This window comes from Scyliorhinus torazame, chromosome 3 (assembly GCF_047496885.1).
Source record: "Scyliorhinus torazame isolate Kashiwa2021f chromosome 3, sScyTor2.1, whole genome shotgun sequence".
Taxonomy (NCBI): Eukaryota; Metazoa; Chordata; class Chondrichthyes; order Carcharhiniformes; family Scyliorhinidae; genus Scyliorhinus; species Scyliorhinus torazame.
Window position 1 is genome coordinate 321988140 of NC_092709.1, and position 18711 is coordinate 322006850.

At 45.6% G+C, this 18711-nt stretch overlaps 1 protein-coding gene across 1 annotated transcript in view; it reads left to right on the plus strand.

Annotated features, from left to right (window-relative positions):
- Nucleotides 1-18711, plus strand: part of ctnna2 (catenin (cadherin-associated protein), alpha 2) — a 1959617-nt gene that overhangs the window by 52663 nt on the left and 1888243 nt on the right. The window contains exon 2 of the mRNA XM_072497636.1: nucleotides 4264-4371. Within this exon, the coding sequence (XP_072353737.1) occupies nucleotides 4270-4371 (102 nt within the window). The 5' untranslated portion in view covers nucleotides 4264-4269. The remainder of the gene's footprint in view (nucleotides 1-4263; nucleotides 4372-18711) is intronic.

Here is an 18711-nt window from a genome sequence, read left to right on the forward strand (position 1 = left end):
CAACATTGACTGGGACAGCCATAGCATTAGGGGCTTGGATGGAGGGAAATTTGTTGAGTGTATTCAGGAGGAATTTCTCATTCAGTATGTGGATGGACCGACTAGAGAAGGGGCAAAACTTGACCTCGTCTTGGGAAATAAGGAAGGGCAAGTGACAGAAGTGTTAGTGAGGGATCACTTTGGGACAAGTGACCATAACTCCATTAGTTTTAAGATAGCTATGGAGAATGATAGGTCTGGCCCAAGAGTTAAAATTCTTAATTGGGGCAAGGCCAATTTTGATGGTATCAGACAGGAACTTTCAGAGGTAGATTGGGGGAGACTGTTGGCAGGCAAAGGGACGGCTGGTAAATGGGAGGCTTTTAAAAATGTGTTAACCAGGGTTCAGGGTAAGCACATTCCCTTTAGAGTGAAGGGCAAGGCTGGTAGAAGTAGGGAACCCTGGATGACTCGAGATATTGAGACTCTGGTCAAAAAGAAGAAGGAGGCATATGACGTATATAAACAACTGGGATCAAGTGGATCCCTTAAAGAGTATAGAGATTGTCGAAATAGAGTTAAGAGGGAAATCAGGAGGGCAAAAAGGGGACATGAAATTGCTTTGGCAAATAATGCAAAGGAGAATCCAAAGAGCTTCTACAGATACATAAAGGGAAAAAGAGTAACTAGGGACAGAGTAGGGCCTATTAAGGATCAACAAGGACATCTATGTGCAGAGCCACAAGAGTTGGGTGAGATCCTGAATGAATATTTCTCATCGGTATTCACGGTGGAGAAAGGCATGGATGTTAGGAAACTAAGGGAAATAAATAGTGATGTCTTGAGAAGTGTGCATATTACAGAGGAGGAGGTGCTGGAAGTCTTGAAGCGCATCAAGGTAGATAAATCCCCGGGACCTGATGAAATGTATCCCAGGATGTTGTGGGAGGCTAGGGAGGAAATTGCGGGTCCCCTAACAGAGATATTTGAATCATCGGCAGCCACAGGTGAGGTGCCTGAAGATTGGAGAGTAGCGAATGTTGTGCCCTTGTTTAAGAAGGGCAGCAGGGAAAAGCCTGGGAACTACAGACCGGTGAGCCTAACGTCTGTAGTAGGTAAGTTGCTAGAAGGTATTCTGAGAGACAGGATCTACAAGCATTTAGAGAGGCAAGGACTGATTCGGGGCAGTCAGCATGGCTTTGTGCGTGGAAAATCATGTCTCACAAATTTGATTGAGTTTTTTGAGGGGGTGACCAAGAATGTAGATGAGGGCAGTGCAGTAGACGTTGTCTACATGGACTTTAGCAAAGCCTTTGACAAGGTACTGCATGGTAGGTTGTTGCAGAAGGTTAAAGCTCACGGGATCCAGGGTGAGGTTGCCAATTGGATTCAAAATTGGCTGGACGACAGAAGACAGAGGGTGGTTGTAGAGGGTTGTTTTTCAAACTGGAGGCCTGTGACCAATGGTGTGCCTCAGGGATCGGTGCTGGGTCCACTGTTATTTGTGATTTATATTAATGATTTGGATGAGAATTTAGGAGGCATGGTTAGTAAGTTTGCAGATGACACCAAGATTGGTGGCACAGTGGATAGTGAAGAAGGTTATCTAGGATTGCAACGGGATCTTGATCAATTAGGCCAGTGGGCCGATGAATGGCAGATGGAGTTTAATTTAGATAAATGTGAGGTGATGCATTTTGGCAGATCAAATCAGGCCAGGACCTACTCAGTTAATGGTATGGCGTTGGGGAGAGTTATAGAACAAAGAGATCTAGGAGTACAGGTTCATAGCTCCTTGAAGGTGGAGTCGCAGGTGGACAGGGTGGTGAAGAAGGCATTCGGCATGCTTGGTTTCATTGGTCAGAACATTGAATACAGGAGTTGGGATGTCTTGTTGAAGTTGTACAAGACATTGGTACGGCCACACTTGGAATACTGTGTGCAGTTCTGGTCACCCTATTATAGAAAGGATATTATTAAACTAGAAAGAGTGCAGAAAAGATTTACTAGGATGTTACCGGGACTTGATGGTTTGAGTTATAAGGAGAGGCTGGGTAGACTGGGCCTTTTTTCCCTGGAGCGTAGGAGGCTTAGGGGTGATCTTATAGAGGTCTATAAAATAATGAGGGGCATAGATAAGGTAGACGGTCAACATCTTTTCCCAAAGGTAGGGGAGTCTAAAACTAGAGGGCATAGGTTTAAGGTGAGAGGGGAGAGATTCAGAAGGGCCCAGAGGGGCAATTTCTTCACTCAGAGGGTAGTGAGGAATGTGCTGCCAGAGGTAGTAGTAGAGGTGGGTACAATTGTGTCTTTTAAAAAGCATTTAGATAGTTACATGGGTAAGATGGGTATAGAGGGTTATGGGCCAAGTGTGGGCAACTGGGACTAGCTGAATGGTAAAAACTGGGCGGCATGGACTGGTTGGGCCGAAGGGCCTGTTTCCATGCTGTAAACTTCTATGATTCTATGAAATGAAGTTACAGTGAAAAGCCCCTAGTCGCCACCTTCCAGCGCCTGTTTGGGGAGGCTGGTACGGGAATTGAACCGTGCTGCTGGCCTGCCTTGGTGTGCTAAACCAGCCCCTGAAAGCCCCAGGTGAAAATCCAAATTTTAGAAACTTCGGGTCAGAACTGTTGAGAGAGGCTGTGAACAGTCTGATTCATTTGGAATGTAGCTAGGGAAATAGGGCTAATTGAGAGGCTTTGTCAAAGAGGATGATTTTGGTCTCATATCGAGATAGCACATCCACTCCTTGATGTCAGATGAGCAGTCTGGCAGTGAATAAGAACAATACAGTACAGGAACAAGCTCTTCAGCCCTCCAAGCCTGTACCCATGGCCAAAATCGTCAGCATTTCCCAGTGCCGAATCCCTCCATACTCATCCTATCCATGTATTTGTCGAGATGCCTTTTGAACACCGTTAATGTATCTGCTTCCACAGCTTCCCCTCGCAATGCGTTCCAGGCACTCGCCACCCTCTGTGTAAAGAAAAAACCTGGCTTGCACATCTCTAAAGTTTGCCCACGGACGTTAAACCTATGCTGCCTGGTGACTGACCCCTCCACTCTGGGAAAGAGTGCCTGCCCATCCACTCTATCCATGCCTGTCAGAACCTTGTAGACCTCTATCAGATCACCACTCAACCTCTGTCGTTCTAATGAAAACCGTCCGTTCTGTTCAGCCTCTCCACATAGCTAACACTCTCAGGCAACATCCTGGTAAACCTCCTCTGCACACTCTCCAAAGCCTTCACATCCTTCTGGTGACCAGAATTGTGCACAATATTCCAAATAGGGCCTTACCAAGGTTCTATACAACTGCAGCATGACTCGCCAGGTTTTATAATCAATGCCCTGTCCAATGAAGGCAAGCAATCCGTATGCTTTCTTGACTACCTTGTCCGCTTTTGTTGCCATTTTCAAAGATCTGTGGACCTGCACGGCCAGACCTCTCAACTTCAATATTCTTAAGAGTTTTGCCATTTACGGTATATTTCCCCTCAATGTTAGACCTACCAAAATCCATTACCTCACATTTGTCTGGATTAAACTCCATTTGCCATTTCTCTTGCCAAGTCCCCAATCTCCCAACCTATCTATGTCCTGCTGTATTCTCTGACAGTCCTCAGCACTATCTGCCACTCCACCAACCTTGGTGTCATCTGCGAACTTATTAATCAGACCAGCTACGACTTTCCTCCAAATCATTTATGTATACTACAAATAACAGCGGCCCAAGCACTCACCACCCTCTGTGTAAAAAAAAAAAAAAAAAAAACCTGGCTTGCGCATCTCCTCTAAAGTTTGCCCCACGGATCCCTGTGGCAGACCCCTGTGGAACACCACGAGTCACAACCTTCCATTCAGAAAATGCCCTTCTATTGCTACTCTTTGCATTCTGTGACCGAGCCAGTTCTGTATCCATCTTGCCACCTCACCACTGATCCTGTGTGACTTCACCTTGATTGGGCAGGCGGACAGATTTTTTTTTTTTTGTTTCCTGAATGACTTCCTTGATACTTTTGCCAATGTAAAAATAATTGAATTGTTTGGTACATTTTGCCCAGAAATATTTCATGTGGTAGAATGATGAACAAGGAACGAGTGCTTAAATTAAACTTTTTCTTTCCATTCAATAGTTAACAAATGACTGTTTGCCATCAGGTTCAGCATTCAGTCCACCAGTTATTTCATAGCTCTGCAGTTTTGGACATTATTTTTTTTTAAAGTAGCTTTTCTATATATATATATTATATTCATAAAATATCAATTTTATTGTTTCAGCCAAACATGACAACTGCAACTTCGCCTATTCTGCTTAAGTGGGATCCCAAAAGCTTGGAAATACGGACTGTAACAGTAGAAAGGTTACTGGAACCATTGGTCACGCAGGTAAGAGAACTGGAATTTGTTTTGGTAACTACTAGCTTGATGCAAACTTCAAAAATATTTCCGCTTTCATGAAAATAGGTTGGGCAAATCATTTTAATATTTGTAATACAAAGAAAAAAGTTAGCACGATGTATCAAAATCACATGCTCCAGATCTCATTCCAACCGTGGTTCAAATGTTACTGAAATAGCTGCATTCCTGAGATAAGATGAGAGGGGCTGCACTTGTTATCAAGGCAGCATTTGGCCAAATGTGGCATCAAGGCACTCTAGTAAAATGAAGTCACCGGGAATTGGTGGGTGGGGAGAAGCTATCCACTGGTTGGCATCATACCTAGTACAAAGGAAAATGGTTGCTGCTAGAATTCCTCAGGGCAATAACATAGGCCTAATCATCTTCAGCAGTTTTATCAATGATCCTGCCGCCATCATAAATGGTGATATTTGATGACGATTGCAGTTAGTTCGCTTCACTCCCATTTGCGAGTCCTCATAATGAATCAATCTGTGCCTGTATGCAGCAAAACCTGGGTGGCATTGAGGCTTAGAGTGCTAAATAGCAAATAACATTCATGGCACACTGGAGAAAGACTCAGCATCTCCCCTTGACATGCAATGGCATTATCATTGTTGAATCCTACACCATTGACATCCTGGTGGAGGGTCACTGTTGGCCAACGTGTTGCGGTGGCTACAAAGATAGCTCAGAGACTGGGTATTCTGCGGAGAATAACTTGCCTCCTGCCTTACCCACCATCTACAAGGCACAAGTCAGGAGTGTGATCGAATAATCTCCACTTGCCTGGATGAACATAGTTCCAGCAACGGTTGTATAGTGTTCAATTGCTCAGTTCTGTGTTAGATTGAGAGTCCGGTAAGTGATCTATGCTCACTATGCTTGTTTGGATGAGCATGGGTAGTGACCGTTAAGCTCGAGTAGTGACTCTGAGATAAATAGATAAACCACCACATCACCAGAGAGACCGAGAAGCTAAGCTGGGATAAGCATGACTGCAGACATTTTATGAGATATTTTAAAGCACGGTAAATGAACCAGTTGCACACTGAGAAACTTTTGTTTTCTCTGCATTGCTTTCAAATAGATATAAAATATGCAACATAATCCACTATGTTGGATTATGTTGTGCCAGGGCCCTGCCCTGTCCCAGACCACCCAGGGGTCTCTAATGCCCTGCAAGACCCCCAAGGTGCCGTTATGCCTGGCTCACATTGGTTTGAACCAGTACTAAACAGCATCCTGCTAAGACCACGGAGACGCAGAAACTGAATCCCGGGTGTCGGTGCATCCAGTGTCCGGGCATTTAAAGAGCCAGTAGGCTCATTTACATATGCAGATCTGGATCTCGTCAGTGAAGGAAAGATCCAGATCTCGCCAGGCTCCTCTACTGGCACAGACTGGCTGCAGTTAGTACCAGTTATGAGATGCAATACAGCAACATGCCAAGCATCCTTTGACACTGACTTCTAAACCTGCAATCTGGAACTCTATGAACTTAATGTACTCCCCAGTGGCGAAATGCGATCACAGAAACTTTATCTGCCAACAGTCCCGTGTCTGGTCTTCACGATGGGCTTTGAAAGGGACCCAGCTCAAATACTAAAGCCACATAATGTGGATCATGGTCTGAGATGACAGTTGCCGCCTACCTCGCCTTCTGCATTCTAGAAATAAGAGACCTACCCAGCACAAAAAAAATCAATTTGAGAATAGACCTGGTGTACATGGCAGACAACCAAAATCCTTCTCTCTCAGATGTAAAAGCCGCCATGGAGTCTGCCCCCCCCCCCCCAAACCTCTCCATAAAATTCGTCTACGCTTTTGTCACCCCTGAAAAATCCTAAGACTAGGACCTAGAACACAATTAGAGTCTCCCCCAAGATTAGCTCATGTGAATCCAGATAAGGAATAGAGGCCAGTAATTTATTAACATAAGTGGTATCATCCCAATTCGGAGCATACACATTCAGTAGGACCACCGAGGTGCCCACCAAAGACCCACTGATAATCGTATGTCTGCCATTCAGATCGGGCAGGGTCTTAACAGCCGAGCAACAAACCCTTTTATTTATCAACGTTGCAGCCCCCCAGGCCCGACCTTCAAATCCCGAGTGGAATATCTCTCCCACCCAACCCTTCCGTAGCTGTGTCTGGTCTCTGACCTGCAAATGGGCCTCCTGCAAAAACATCACATCAGCGCTCAAAATGTTCAAATGAGCGAATATTCTCGATCTCTTCACTGGGCTCTTCAATCCCACCACATTGAAGTGACCAGTCTAATTGTTCCCCCACCCCACCTGACCATTTTCACCAAAAGAGATAGTGCCACAACTACTTAAAGTACAGGTATCGAGTCCACCCAAGATTCCCACCAAACCCTCCATCAAAGAACAAGCTATAGTCATTGTCAATAAACCACAGCCGCACCCCTCCCCCGCCTCTGATTAATACCATACCCAAAAGCCCAAACAAACAGTCAAAAACTGGACAAAAACTCCAAACCCCTGCCTCATCTATCCCTAACCCTAAACAAAACCAAACTCCGAAGCTCATTATTTAAAACTTGTAATAAGATAATGAGCTACAGTTGTCCCTAATACTTTGCACCCATTAACTAATTTCTGCAGTGTTATAACCCGCACTGGTCTTACGGGGTAGGGATGATTAACTACCCCATGAATCTTGCAGTATGCCAGTTCCCCCAATAAGGGTGCGGGGGACTCTTAACAATACTTAGCTTGTATAAATAGAGTCGACCAATAGAACACTGACTAGAGAAGACCCAGTAGGGAACTACTGGAGCTGCATATAATAGTAACTGTAAAGTAAGTTTTGTTTCGACCTACTCGGTACGGACTCTTCACTGCCCATAAAAAATGCAGTTAGCAGAGCAACTCCCGCCTGGGACATTAAAAATAAATAACCATAACAACCAACCCCCCAAAACTACAAGCCCCCTCTAATAATAAAAAAAACCCAGACATAATACAAAACACAATAAACTCATGCTGCCTCACAAAAGCATTGACCTCCTCTGGCGCCTCAAAATAATAGTCTTTCAAGTTGTACGTCACTCAGGGGCGTGCAGGGTAAACCATCCCAAACCAAACTCCACTTTTGAATAAAGCTGCCTTGACTTTGTTGAATGCCGCTCTCCTTTTGGCAAGCTCCACTCTCACATTCTCAAAGAGCCTAATGGCATTGCATTCGCGTTTGTTGTCACTGTAATCTTTCGCCACCTCGAGACTCGTTCCTTCTCGTGGTAACTGTGGAACCTTACGATAATTGCCCATGGTGGCTCTCCTGGGTGAGGCTTCTGATGGAGCAACCAGTGGGCCCGATCCAGCTTGGGAAGAGTCAACTCTCCACCCTCCCCAGCAGGGGTTTACTGTTCACCCTCTCCCACCATCTTCCCAAACATCATATATTTAGTCAGGTTTGGGCCTTCCATTCCCTCTGGCAGTCCCACAACTGAGGTTCTGACTCCTGGAGCGATTCTCCAAGTTTTGGCATGCAGAGATTTGTTATTCTCAGCCAACAGTGACATCTCAGCCTCCAAAGAGATGATCGCTCTCCGTCAAAAGAGCCGCCTCCAAACCTTCCAACACTGCGCCATGCGCCTTTACCATTCCATCTGTCTTTGCCAGTGCCGATCAAATAGAAGCGAGGACTTCCTCAATTGAATTATGGAGGTCCTCGGAGAGAACCTGCGTTGTTTTTTGACTTCCTCGGCAAAGATGCTAGTAAGTATCTCGATCATCAACGAGGTGATCTTGGCTTTGGGCGTGGCCTTCGGCTTTTTATCAACCGACGAACCTTGAGTGGGTTCTCAATCGGTCGATGATTCTTTGCTTGCTGGCTTCTTTGACCTTGTTCTCCTTAGCATTTCCACAACATTGGATCCTTATCCCATCAAATTATTTTTTAATTATCACCCCAACACCCTTCAAAACCGGGCAGAAAAGGGAAAAAACGAAATGCCTGGGCAGGAGCTGCCTCGTGTGCGGCTGCTTTCTACATGCAACTACTTATTTTCCAGCATTTGATCTATAGCCTTGCAGGTTACAGCACTTGAGGTGCATATCCAAATTACTTTTTAAATGAGTTGAGAGTTTCTGCCTCCACTCCCCTTGGGGTGAAAAAAAATGTTTTCTTATTTTCCCTCTAATCTTTCGACTAATCATTCTACTAATCATGTTAAATTTATGCCTCCTAGTCATCGACCTCCCTGCTAAAATAAAAAGGCCCTTCCCATCCACTCTATCCACGTCCTTCACAATTTTGTGTGACTCAATGTTTCAAATTATAATGTCTTGGATATTATAAAGGTACGGTGTTCCCTCCTCGGTACTGTACACACTTTGGTGAAGGGGTAGGTATAGAAATGAGGTTTGAATTAGTGATACAGAAGACTGTGAGACAACATGAATTCTAAATGACATGGAAGTTTAGTAAAGAACCGAGCATTCGCTTCATATTTGGTGAGACAGCCAATGACAATAATAGTCTCGGGAGAAAAAAAAAATCTTATGGTGGAGATGCTAATTTAAAGTACAAATGTTGTTCCAGTAAAATATTTAAATAGGATATCCATCTATATCAAAGTAGCATTTACCTTAACTGTCCAAGTCAGTAGAAGACTTTAGTTAGCAAGATGCCTTTGACCTAAAATAAGGAGAGGATCATTACTACCCTGCTCCAATAGACATAACTTCACCTTGACAGATGGTCAAGCGAGTTGAGTGAATCTAAAAACCCGCTGTGTACGTCCCATATTTCTACTGTTTTTCAAGGATGTCTTACTATATATGATAGTTGTACCCCAATTCTGACTAAATCGGTTGGCTCCCCTTCCCAAATAAGGGCCGGGATTCTCCCCTACCTGGCGGGGCGGGGGAATCCGGCGTAATGGAGTGGCACCTTTAGGGGCCAAGCCCTTACCTTGAGGGGCTAGGCCCGCGCCTGAGTGATTTCCGCCCCGCCTCGCCGGCTGGCGGGAAAGGCCTTTGGCGCCGCGCCAGCCGGCGCCGAAAGGACGTCGCCGGGTGACGCATGCGCGGGAGCATCAGCGGCCGCTCACGGCATCCCCGCGCATGGAGGGGGTCTCTTCCGCCTCCGCCACAGTGAAGACCATGGCAAAGGCTGAAGGAAAAGAGTGCTCCCACGACACAGGGCCGCCCGCCGATCGGTGGGCCCCGATCGCGGACCAGGCCACCGTGGGGGCAACCCCCCGGCGCCAGATCACCTGCGCCCCCCTCAGGACCCCGGAGCCCGCCCGTGCCATCTGCTCCCGCCGGTAAGGTAGGTGGTTCAATCCACGCCGGCTGGCGTGGGTTGACAGCGGTGGGACTTCGGCCCATCGCGGGCCGGAGAATCGCCTGGGGGAGCCCGCTGACCGGCACGGCGCGATTCCCGCCCCCGCCGATTCTCTGGTAGCGGAGAATTCGAGACACGGCGGGGGCGCGATTCACGCCAGCCCCCGGCGATTCTCCGACCCGGCGGGGGGTCGGAGAATCACGCCCAAGGTTGTATTATGCTAATTTCCAGATAAGATTTTTTGCACTTAGATTTTTAAAAATGCGAGTATAGCTGCAAGCATTCGTGATGGTCAATATACAGGATTCATCTAACTGTTTCAAGGTTAGGGAGTTAGTTCTAAATAGTCAGTTGGTAGTAAAGAACTTAAGAATTGATGAAAATACAGGCCTGCTATCAAAGATTTTCATACTGCACTCATGAGGACAGTTCGCAAGAATACCAATAATGGGAGGGAATAACAGTATGTTGCATGAGAAGAGAGTGCTGATTCGTTGGCAAATGGACTCTGGTAGAGACTTGCCATGGAGAATGCACCAGTGAACAGTTAACTGTCAAGCTATTATTCAAATTCAAACCCGACAAGTCAACTCTGATTGGTCAAGGCATGGGAAATAAACCAGCTTTTATTTTGTCAAAAAAGGCAGACTGTGTGCACAAGCCCCTTTTGTCTGCAAAGGACAATGAATATATGTATCTTCCAACATTGTACGTGAGCCAAACTGCGAGCCTGGTTGATGATCTTAAATTTGTTTTCAGTGTATCTTTGCACAATCAGGATTGACTGTCACTGCCAGGATGCTCAGGTGACAGGTTGGCACTGCCAAAGGTCGGGCTTGGGGGCCTTGCTCATTGGATGGGTGAGGTGAAGGAAGGGTTCCCAGGGGCCTTAACAAGGTAGGGGGGGTGTAGGTAACACTGAGCGGGGGAGGGCTAAAAGGGTGAGAGGGGGAAGATCGGGGCTGTTGATCAAAATGGCGGCCCGATCTGTGAACAGCTGTTCCTGCTGCTGATGTCAATTCGTCAGCAGGAAATCCCTCGTGAGTGGGGCCTCGGCAAGGAGAAACGCCGTGAGGCCAAAGAAAAACGGCAAAGTGCCGTTGAATAGTGCGGTGTTTTTTGACGCTGAAGCCGTTGAGAAAACTCCGCTAAATGGGCCCAAAAGTGCTGTACAAACCAAATCTCAAAGCTATTACACTGCTTTTCTATTTGTATTTTATCACTAGAATATGTGTGTGCTGAGGTCAGGAGCCACAAATTCCAGTAACTTTTTTTTTTTGGAGATTTCTAAAACGTTTGTTAACCAAAGAAAAAAATTTATCATCCAAAATTTAATTTGCACAGTTAAAATTTAGTCTTAACATTTCCCCAAAAAGATTACTACTTCGGTTAGACTCTGATATAAACACCCCTTTATGCAACAATCACTTGTAGATTAATGATGCACGATCAATTGCACAAAGACTAAAGTTGGGTACAACTGTGGCTTTATTACAGTCAGATGCGAGGCCGCCTGCTGCAGCTGGCGAAATGAAGGGCACTGGAGGTCATGCATATTTATACAGTTCGCCCTGGGCAGAGCCAGCTGGCAGGAGCTACCGGCGAACCTATAGTGCAGGTCCTACCTTACATCTCCAATTACAGTGGATCACCACATTCACCCCCTGTTACAAATGAGTCCGGCGGGGGTGACGTGAAACTATATACAATTAGTGGAATTATGTACAGTGATAAGGAAAGAAAAGTCCATGTTGACGGTCCGGAGTCCGTCAAAGGTTCAGCCGGTCCGGTGCTTTGGTGCTTCGTTGGGATCGGCGTAATGGTGGCGGCGAAGTCGGTGCTGGAGGTGGTCCCGATGGCAGTGGTGGCGGTTCTGATGCTGGCCAGTCATCGGGGAACTCCGGGAGCGTGCAGAAGTCCTCTTCGTCGTCTTGTGCGGAAAAGGGGAGGGGGGGGGCGGTGGTCTGGTGGGGTCAATATTGGCGGCGCGGTGGGAGGTGGGGGGGGGGGATGTTGGGGTGAGTGAGACAGTATCTTGGCGGCCGTCGGGGAACTCAACGTAGGCATCTTGAGGGTTGGCGTGGAGCAGGTGAACCCTGTCCACCAAGGGGTCTGCCTTGTGGAGTCGGACGTGCCGACGGAGAAGGACCTGTCCTGGAGCAGCGAGCCAAGTCGGGAGCGACACTGGGGACCGTTCTACTTGCCCGTTTCCCCGGGGTTTGTAGCTGGTCGTCCTGCTGGAGGCTATACCCCTGCTGAGCAGGTATTGACGCAGCTCATCGCTCATAAATGAGGATCCCCTGTCACTGTGGATGTAGGCAGGGAAACCGAACAGAGCGAAGATGGTGCTGAGGGCCTATATGACGGTGGCAGACGTCATATCGGGGCATGGGATGGCGAAGGGGAATCTGGAGTACTCATCGACCACACTGAGAATGTACGTGTTACGGTCGGTGGAGGGGAGGGGCCCTTTGAAATCCACGCTGAGGCGTTCAAAGGGGTGGGAATCCTTCGCCAGGCGCGCACGGTCTGGCCGGTAGAAGTGCGGCTTGCACTCCGCACAGAACTGGCAGTCCCTGGTGACTGTCCTTACTTCCTCGACGGAGTAGGGCAGATTGCGAGCTTTGACGAGATGGTACAATCGAGTGACCCCCGGGTGACAAAGGCTGCCGTGTAGGGCCCGGAGTTGGTCCACTTGTGCGCTGGCACATGTACCTCGGGAGAGGGCGTCTGGGGGCTCGTTGAGTTTACCGGGGCGATACAAGTGTTAAGGGGTTAAGAGACATTGCAATTAGTTGTCTCATTTATGTTAAGTACCCATTAATTGACACTGATATGTAAAGGGGCTTCAGGTGGCCTCTGGCAGGTGGTGTGTTGTTAAGAGTTTTGTGCAGAGGCTGTGGAAGTGAAATAAATGGTGTTTGGTGAAAAGGAACAAGAACTTTAGACTCTTCATTTCACAGCAACTAAAACGTCTAACAATGGTAGCAGAGGATGGTTGCTGTGCAAATGTGAAGGTTTGAAAGATACAACTTTTCCTGATCAAAGTGAGTGAGAAGGAAAAAAAAAAAGAAGATACATGGCTGAACCCAGGATAAAGATGGCTGGATATGACTATCCTCCCTTATTTTCTGCAAGGGAATCGTACGACCAATGGAGAAGTGCAGTAGTTATGTGGACGAAAGTAACTGCTTTGGGAAAGAGAAAACAAGGTATGGCATTGGCTCTTTCTGTACCATATGGCAGTAAAATCTGAAACACAGTGCTTTCTGAGCTGGAATTGGAAGAGTTAGACTCAGAAGAAGGTCTGGAGACTTTATTATATTATATGGATAAGATTTATAAGAAAGATGACTTGTTAAGTGCATATGAAGCATGGTCGGATTTTGCCAAGTTCCGGAAAATGGAGGATCTCTCCATGGAAGACTATATAATGGAATTTGGCAGACTATATAAAAGGCTGCAGAAACACAACCTGGAATTTCCACAGTCTGTGTTGGCCTTTAAATTACTTGACTGTGCTAGAGTGAGCAACATGGATAGGCTCCTGGTTTTGACCTTATTCCTGGATACCTTATTCGAACAGATGACAAAAGCTTTACAAAAGTTTCTGGGGAAACATTCGATTCCGATGGCTCTGATGACCCAAATAGGTCAGCCTGCAATAAGGCAGAATATGGAAGATACACTAGTAACTGGATGGTGAAATCGTATGGCTACGAACAGGGCTCAAGACTATAGACTGAGACTGAGACAAGGAAATTATAAAGACAGAAACCCAGTTAGAACCTACAATAGGAAGATGAACCCCAGAAATGCACGGGGCATGATAAATCAATGTTTTCGATGCGACTCTCAATACCATTATGCTTTCAACTGTCCAACTCGTTATGATAGTGTTTGAAGCGACGCATGACACGGAAGAGTCAGAAGAGGAAAAAGATAGTGACCAGAAAGAAGGCATTGTCCTATTGACGAGCTGTTTTACGCCGGTAATGAGGGTGTTGGTTGCAGAATCCTTCAACTGCTGTATTGGACAGTGGCTGCACATCTACTGTGTGTGGAATTGACTGGTTAAAATGTTACCTGGATTCTTTGAATGCTGAAAATCGTAACAAGATTAAGGAATTTGAAAGTTCCACAAGTTTCAGGTTTGGGGATGATAATACTCTGAAGTTGCTGAAAAGAGTGGTGATCCCTTGCAATATTGCCGGAGTGAATCATTTCATTAGCACGGATGTTGTATCAAGTGAGATAGCTTTGCTTCTGAGCAGACCATCGATGAAGAAAGCACACATGAAACTGGATATGGAACAGGATAAGGCAACAGTTTTTGGAAAGACTGTGGACTTACAATTTATAGTCGGGACACTATTGTATTCCATTACTGACAAATAATATTTCAAGTAGAGTGGTTAAGGATGTGTTAATGGCAGTTGAAAATGGGACTTTAGCTGATAAAAAGCTTGTGGTATTAAAACTGCATAGGCAATTTGCACATCCGTCTCCTCGGAGGCTGAAAAATGTATTAAAGGATGCAGGGGTCAGGGATGACGACTATACTAAACTGATAGAACAGGTTAATGACCGCTGTGAAGTTTGTAGGAAGTACAGAAGGACACCAGCACGACCGATAGTAACCCTACCTTTGGCCAGGGATTTTAACGACTTTGTGGCCGTGGACCTTAAGATCTGGGATAAAGCAAATAATATATTTATCTTGCGTTTTGTAGATTTAGCAACCAGCTTTAGTCAATCAACGATTGTACGAAGTAAAGAAAAGAGAGTAATTCTGGATCAAATCGTGGAAAAATGGACAGGGACAGGAATGGGTCCACCGGCAAAATTCCTTACGGACAATGGGGGAGAATTTGCTAATGGTGAGTTTAGGGACATGTGTGAAAACATGAATATCAGAGTTATGAATACGGCTGCAGAAAGCCCATTTAGTAATGGTGTCTGTGAAAGAAATCATGCTGTCATCGATGACATGCTTCTGAAAATGTTGGCAGATCGACTAAATTCAGCTTTAGCATGGGCAGTACATGCAAAGAATTCATTGCAGATGGTTGGGGGCTATAGTCCTTATCAATTAGTGTTTGGTAGAAATCCTAAATTTCCGTCCATTTTGAATGACCAGCCTCCAGCTTGGGAGGGGACTACAATTAGCTCTGGGTTTGCTGAACATTTAAATGCATTACATTGCAGTAGAAAAGCTTTTTTGGAAGCAGAAGTCTCTGAAAGAATTCGCAGAGCTTTAAGACACAACGTACCGCCATCAGATGCCGTTTTTCAGCAAGGAGACATGGTATACTATAAGAGAGACAATTCTAATGAATGGAAAGGCCCAGGGAAGATCATAGGCAGAGATGGCAAAACAATTATTTTGCAACATGGTAATCAAACTGTTAGGGTCCATTCATCAAGGATAATGGGTACCGATTACAAATGTTCACACTTAGACAGAGCAGACAGACATGACGAGGAACCAGAGTCATTTGGTACGCATGTGTTACAGAACTATGAGGACCAATTAACTGATATAGACAGGGTTTCTGTGGAGGAACACAACACTTCTGATGAATTAGAACAGGCCATTTTTCCGAAAGGGCAACTGCCAAAAGTTGGTCCAAAAGTGACATACTTGCCTGAAAGGTCTAGTCAATGGAAGGATGCAACTGTTATTAGTAGAGCAGGGAAGGCCACTGGAAAGAATAAACATTGGTTGAATGTACAGCATTCAGGGGAAGGAGTCAAGACAATGGATTGGGAAAACGAAGTTCAAAAATAGAGGGCACAGAAACGCAGTGCCAGTTCAGATAGTACATCAGATAGTGAACAGGTCCGCAGGAAAAGATCAAGAACTATTGAAAGGACATCCCACAGCAGAAGGGAAAGATCAAGCAGTAGCAGTACAGAATGAGATACCAGGAGGGAGAGGGGACGTAGTTTGTCAAGATCTCGGAACATGAGTAAGACTACGAATACTAATAGGAGTAGAAGCCCACATGCACGTGAGATTTTGGTGGCTTCAAATAAATTAGATGAAAAAGTTATTAAAGAAGCTAAACAGCAAGAATTGCATAGTTGGAGTGAATTTGGGGTATACACGGAAGTACCGGATAGGGGACAAAGAGCTCTATCCCACAGATGGATTTGCACGGAAAAGGTTCTTCCAGATAGAACTTATAAGGCAAAGGCCAGGCTATTGGCAAGGGGATTTGAAGAGAACTTAGAAGATCAGGATTTAAGGGTAGATTCACCTACAGCAGGAAAGGTTATTTTAAAGATCTTCTTGGCTCTATTAGCCACAAAGGCATGGGAATGCAAATCTATAGATATAAAAGCTGCCTTTTTGCAGGGGCATCAGCTCCAGAGAGACATTTTTCTTTGTCCTCCTAAAGAAGCAGTTAACACAGAAGGGGTACTCTGGAAGTTGAACAAATGTGTATATGGATTAAATGATGCATCTAGAGTCTGGTATTTTTCGGTAAGGTCAGTTTTGTTAAAGTTAGGCTGTTGCCAGTTGAAAGCAGATCCTGCAATGTTTTACTGGCACTATAAAGGAAATGTTTCTGGCATTTTTATGATGCATGTCGATGATTTTTTGTGGGGTGGAACTAGTGTTTTTGAAGCTATTGTAATCTCTGATTTGAGGAAAGAATTCAGGGTTGGAAGTCAGGCTTCCGGTGCATTTAAATATATTGGACTGGAAATTGGACAGACTAAGTTAGGGGCAACTTTACGTCAGCAATCTTATTTGGAAAGCATCACCCCAATAGCAATTAGTCGTGGCCGAGTTTCACAAAAAGACGCAATGGTTTCAAAGATAGAAAAAGAGCAACTGCGAAGTTTAATTGGGCAACTGAACTGGTTAGGTAGACAGATTAGACCAGATGTGAGTTTTGATGTCTTAGAGTTGAGTACAAAAATAAATGATCCCAAAGTGGAAGACATAATAAGAGCAAATAAGGCGTTGGCCAAACTAAAAATGCAGGAATGTGTTTTGAAGTTCCCGGTTTTAGGTGACCGTAAGCACTTGAAACTCATAGTTTCTAGTGATGCGTCCTACGCAAATTTATGTGATGGGGTTTCAAGCGCAGGAGGTTTTATAATTTTCCTTTTGGGGAACAATGGTAAATGTTGCCTACTTGTGTGGGAAACAAAGAAAATAAGGAGAGTGGTAAAAAGCACTTTGGCTGCTGAGACATTAAGCCTTGTAGAGGCGGTGGATATGGCTTTTTATATAAGTATGATATTGACAGAAAATTTGGTATTAGGGGATTTGGGTAATATACCTATTGACTGACACATTGACAATAAATCCCTGTGGGAAAATGTGCACTCTACAAAAAGTGTTAATGAAAAGAGGTTACGGATAGACATCGCCAGCAGATGTTGGGCAGAGGGGAAATAACAAAAAATTAAATGGGTCGACAGGAGCTATCAACTGTCAGACTGTTTTACGAAAAGAGGGGCGACTTCACAGAAACTTTTGGATATTGTTAATGAAGGGCGCTTGTTTCTGTGACTTTTTTTTCTTTCTCGTCCAAACAAAAAAAAAATGTGGGGGAGACATCATGTGTGTGTTTTTGAGTTTCTTGAATATTTGTTTTCACCTAATTATTTTTTTTCTCTAAGGAAGGGGAGACTGTTAAGTAATGGGTTAAGAGACATTGCAATTAGTTGTCTCATTTATGTTCAATATCCATTAATTGACACTGATATGTAAAGGGGCTTCAGGTGGCCTCTGTCAAGTGGTGTGTTAAGAGTTTTGTGCAGAGGCTGTGGAAGTGAAATAAATGGTATTTGGTGAAAAGGAACAAGAACTTTAGACTCTTCATTTCACAGCAACTAAAATGTCTATAAACAAGATCTCGTAATTATAGGTGGAGCTCGATTCTCCACCGCAAGATTTTATCATTTTTGATCTTGCCCCGCTGTGTGTTATTGAACATGAAGGCTACCGACCGTTGGTCCGTAAGGAGAGTGAATCTCTTACCGGCCAGGTAATGCCTCCAATGCCGCACAGCTTCAACGATAGCTTGAGCCTCCTTCTTGACGGATGAGTGTCGAATTTCAGAGGCGTGAAGCGTGCGGGAAAAGAATGCCATGGGTCTGCCTGCCTGGTTTAGGATGGTGGCAAGGGCGACATCTGAAGTGTCGCTTTCTACTTGGAAAGGCAGTGACTCGTCCACTGCGCGCATCCCGGCCTTGGCGATGTCTGCTCTGATGCTGGAGAAAGCATGTTCTGCCTTGACCGCAAGGGGGAATTGGGTGGACTGAATGAGTGGGCGGGTCTTGTCCGCATAGTTTGAGACCCACTGAGCGTAGTAGGAAAAGAACCCCAGGTAGCGTTTGAGGGCCTTGGGGCAGTGGGGGAGGGGAGGTTCCATGAGGGGGCGCATGAGCTCGGGGTCGGGCCCGAGAAGACCATTTTGGACTACATAGCTGAGAATGGCTGACTGGGTCGTGCTGAACACTCGCTTCTCTTTGCTGTAGGTCAGGTTGAGAAGGGTGGCAGTGCAGAGGAATTTATCGAGGTTGGCATCGTGGGCCTGCTGGTCACGGCCACAGATGGTGATATTATCTAAGAACGGAAAGGTGGCCCGCAAACCGTACTGGTTGACCATTCGGTCCATCTCTCTTTGGAAGACCGAGACCCCATTTGTGATACCGAAAGGGACCCTAAGGAAGTGGTAAAGGTGACCGTCCGCCTCGAAGGCCGTGTATGGACGGTCCGACTTCCGGATGGGGAGCTGGTGGTAGGCGGATTTCAGGTCAATTGTTGAGAAGACCCGGTGCTGCACAATCTGATTGACCATATCAGATATGCGTGGGACGGGGTACGCGTCGAGCTGCGTGTACCGATTGATGGTCTGGCTGTAGTCCATGACCATCCTGTGTTTCTCCCCAGTTTTAACCACTACCACTTGGGCTCGCCAGGGGCTGTTGCTGGCCTCAATAATCCTTAGGCAGCCATTGGACTTCGGACCTGATGAAGGT